At 38.0% G+C, this 4,457-nt stretch overlaps 1 protein-coding gene across 1 annotated transcript in view; it reads left to right on the forward strand.

Annotated features, from left to right (window-relative positions):
* The window catches only part of ATP5C1 (ATP synthase, H+ transporting, mitochondrial F1 complex, gamma polypeptide 1), a 19,342-nt gene extending 17,656 nt beyond the window's left edge, over window positions 1-1,686 (forward strand). The window contains exons 5-7 of the mRNA XM_012642177.1: window positions 63-67; window positions 760-938; window positions 1,586-1,686. Of these exons, the coding sequence (XP_012497631.1) occupies window positions 63-67; window positions 760-938; window positions 1,586-1,686 (285 nt within the window). The remainder of the gene's footprint in view (window positions 1-62; window positions 68-759; window positions 939-1,585) is intronic.
* The last annotated feature ends 2,771 nt before the right edge of the window (window positions 1,687-4,457 follow it).

Below are 4,457 nucleotides of genomic sequence, written 5' to 3' on the forward strand. Positions count from 1 at the left end.
TCCAGATTGATACATTCAGATTTCTCCAGTAATCAAATGGCTAAATTGGAATTATTGTACAGGTTGAGTATCCCACATCTGAAATACATGGGACCAGAAGTATTTTGGATTTCAGAATATTTGCATATTTATAATGAGCTATCTTGGGAATGGGACCCAAGTCTAAACATAAAATTCATTTATGTTTCATATATACCTTATACACATGGCCTGAAGGTAATGTTATATAATATTTGTAATAATTTGGGGCGTGAAAATTTTGACTGTGACCCATCACCAGAGGTCAGGTGTGGAATTTCCACTTGTAGTGTCGTGTTAGTGCTCAAAAAAATTGGGATTTTGGAGCATTTCGGAATGAACTTTTGGATTAGGGATGCTTAACCTGTATTACACTATATTGGTTTTAATTCTTAATTTTTTTTTCCCCAAAAATCCACTTACTTAGTGCTTGCTGGCTTTGTAACAGGCACTTGCTAGATGCTGTCCAGAGGACTTGGTAACCATGAGATTTAGTGCCATCACTTTAAATGTTGGCTTCTTACTTTTTAAGCATCTGCAGTAGATGCTTAATATCAAACACTTTGTTACACATGTTTTGCTGAAAATAAGCTATAATCCATAGTGTGGGAATGGCTGAAATTATTGGAACCAATTGGTTTCATTTATCTTACATAATGTCTGCTTTGTAATTATAAAGGAGTTTTATATTAGTAAAGCTGTTTTTGATGAAATAAATCTTTGCTCTGTATGACTTCAAAGAAATTCATCACTTGTGTTGACAGAGAGTATGAGTATCTACGATGATATTGATGCTGACGTGCTGCAAAATTACCAAGAATACAATCTGGCTAACATCATCTACTACTCTTTGAAGGAGTCTACCACCAGCGAGCAGAGTGCTAGGATGACAGCCATGGACAACGCCAGCAAGAACGCTTGTAAGTACATGATACAGAGGGTGCGAGCAGGAACTCTTGTGAGCACACAGTGCCTGTCTGCTGAGAGGGGTCTGTTGTCTAGAAACTACCATAGGCTGGGTGCAGTGGCTCATGCCTGTAATCCCAGCACTTTAGGAGGCCAGGGCAGGATTGCCTGAGCCAAGGAGCTCAAAACCAGCCTGAGCAACATAGCGAGATCCCATTTCTACAAAAAAAATTTTTTTTTTTTTTAATTAGCCAGGCATGGTGGTGTGTACCTGTAGTCCCAGCTACTCAGGGGGCAGAGGTAGAAGGATCGCTTGGGCCCAGGAGTTTGAGGTTCATTGAGCTATGATGATACCACTGCACTCTAACCCGGGAAGTAGAGTGAGACCCTGTCTCAAAAAACAAAACAAAACCTTACCAAAATATTCTCTGCCTATAGGGAAGTGTCTCACTTGATAGGTAGTGGGTTTGCAATTACTGTGAAAAGGTAGCCTATCAAAGATGTAACAATACCTTCATAAAATGTTTTGAGAGGCCAACTTTGATACCCAAAAAGAAACAATCTCTTAAATTTTTAAATTAAGCAACAGAAGTTATTAATTAACAAGTTATTCGTTTCTGGTTTTAGATTTTGTTGTCTCATCTTTTTGTTTTGTTTGTAGCTGAGATGATTGATAAATTGACTTTGACATTCAACCGCACCCGCCAAGCTGTCATCACAAAAGAGTTGATTGAAATTATCTCTGGTGCTGCAGCTCTGTAAGTCATCCTAGATTGTTGCCTTCAGAGAGTTTTTTCTCATCTCCCTGTGTCTGCTCGTTTAACCTTTGGATGCTTAAAAGTTTTCTGTTCTGTTTTGTCTGTTAAAGTTGAAATGATTCATTGCTGAATCTTGTATTCTTACTCTTAAGGATATAAAGATTGGACAAAAATGGGATCTCTTTGGTTTATTTTGATGTTTCAGCTCAAACAGTCAGGCTTAGTTTCTTCTATTTAGAGATAGGTATGTTGCTGGCTTTCAGTTTCCTAAAGCATTGCCAACAGGGATGTGGATAATTCAGTATCATTTATAAAATCTGTCTTTGGAATCTAAAGAATTATAAGGCTTTTTTAGTTACGGGTCTGGTTTTGGATTTGGATTTACATAAATCTATAAACCATTGCTGTAAATAGTTGTACTGTATTGGTTTTTTATTTGTATTTTTATTGTTTTATTGTTATTTTTTATTGTTTTGTCTTTTTTCTCAAATATTTTCCATCTGCTGTTGGTTGAATCTGCAGATATAGAGGGCCAACTGTATACTGCTTTCCTTAAGAAAATTTCTTGGTTGTTGAGAAACTTTAATGTTTGTGAAACATAGGTTAAGACAATGGGAATTCAAAAAATCAAGGTGAATACCCACTCTATACAAAATACAGTGCTAGGCATAATGTTAAAGATGTGATCCTCTTTCAAGGCATTTGTATTCTAAACGGATAAGAAACATGTAGGTAATTATGATGAAAGATAAGACGTGTAGTGAGTTATCTTTAAGTTCTCTCTTAATCTCCTACTAATTGGTTTCTAAGTTTTAGCTTCCAAATCTTTCTCCTTCTTTATACTCCCTTAATGCAGATCCTTGTCATTTCTCTTCTGAATTAAAATAGATATTTTTTGAGTGCTTCAGACCCTGTGTTAGACATTGAAGACGCAGTGGTAACAGTATTTGCCCTCAAAGAGCTAACAATCTTAACAGGAAAGACAACATTACATAAGAAATTACAGCAGAACAGGGGTTGCCAAACTGTGGCCCTGAGCTAAGAATGGTTTTTACATTTTTAAAGGGTTATTAAAAAGAGAGAGAGCCTGGGCAACAGAGTGAGACCCATCTCTTAAAAAAGAGAGACAGTGAATGACCCCTCAAAGCCTAAAATATTTACTATGTGGCCCTTCACAGAAAAAAATTGAAAATCTTTGCGACGGTATTGTGAGGAAAATACAATAGAATCCATTCCCTGTCATGTAATCGTCTTATGTTTTCTGGCCACCAACACTCTTGCCAGTCTAATCTCTTGACCATTTCTCACTTCATTGAACTACAGCCACCTTGGTCTGCTTCCAAATCTTCAGATACGCCACGCTCTTTCTCACCTACAAAAAGCACATCACCTTTCAGCCATGTGCTTTTATCTGAAATGCCATTCTTTTCTTCCCCTCCTCCGTTGTTCTTCATCTGATTGCCTCCAGTTTTTCCTTCCTGAGCTGGGGAATCCTTTCTTCCAGAAGATGCTCCTTCACAGTCTGAGTTATCCTTCTTTGGAGTCCTGTGCTTCCGTTTATCTTAGCTCTTACAACGTTGCATCAGGAATTGCCTTTTTATTTCTGTGCTCCTTGAGGCTAGGATGGGGGACCATGTCTTATTCCCTTCAGTGTCCCCATTGCCTGGTACATAACCTCAGAAAGGCAGAGTGAATGACTGAAATGCCACATGAGTATTAAGAACTGAAAGTTCACAAGAGGGAGAAATAACGCTTTATTGGGTTTGTGAAAATGTGGGTCCATGTTTAAGAATTAGGGAAAAGTTCATCACTAAGGTGGCATTTAAAGCAGACCTTAAGTGTTATCTTTCAAGGGTAGAAACTGGGCAGAATGCCAGGGACACAACTAGAACTGATTGAGCCAACAGAAACTATTGTGAAAGTTGTTAGTTGGATCCATCAGCTTTGCTATGCTAAGCATCCTTCTTTTATTTCCTAAGCATGGCTTTGTTAGGACTGACCCATTCACAGCCAGTCATCGATGTTATGTTAGCATCTTAGAATAGGCTCAGGATGTCTAGCTCAATAAACTTGGCTGAGATTCTCTCTCTGTTACTCAGCTTTGTTATCTGTAACAGGGCACTAATACAAGGATTAAATACGTATATTATCCATTATCTCCTTGCCGCGTACGCCTTGCACATGCTAAGCTGATTTCTTCTTGGATGTTGTGTGCGTGAACAGTCCTGGGGGAAGAACTGTGTTCTGCGGGCTCCAGGGCTGCGTGAGATCCAGAGAGCCCAAGGTTCTTTTTGCTCTTGCAACGTTAGGTATGAACGTGGAGGCTACATCTGCCCAATAAGGACCAGGCCTTCTTGATTAGGAATGTGGGAAACCTGACTTAAAAGTAGCAAAATCAAGGGAAATGAGGATAAGGGGACTGGGACATAAAACTGAGAATTTAGAGAAAACAATCCAGGTAATTGGAAATCGACTGTTAAATTTTTGCTTTCTAGAAGAGTAGTGTAAATCTTTATATAAAAAGTTAACCGTGCAGTGCCGAGGTTGGATTGCGTACACGAATGGACTTGCATGTGCCGTGACCTATCAGTTATTACGGTTCGAGATTTTAACATAAACATGTTTGGCTATTTAGTAATAAAATTATGCCCATGACTAAACCATAATATTTTAAGTATCAAGTATTAGTTGCCAGCCTAAAAGTTTTAAATATATTGTATGCTATTTATAGAAAAAAATAGTAACTTAAATATGTTCATAGTTTTCTCTATTTGC

This window comes from Propithecus coquereli, unplaced genomic scaffold, assembly GCF_000956105.1.
Source record: "Propithecus coquereli isolate 6110/MARCELLA unplaced genomic scaffold, Pcoq_1.0 Scaffold177, whole genome shotgun sequence".
NCBI classification, from domain to species: Eukaryota; Metazoa; Chordata; class Mammalia; order Primates; family Indriidae; genus Propithecus; species Propithecus coquereli.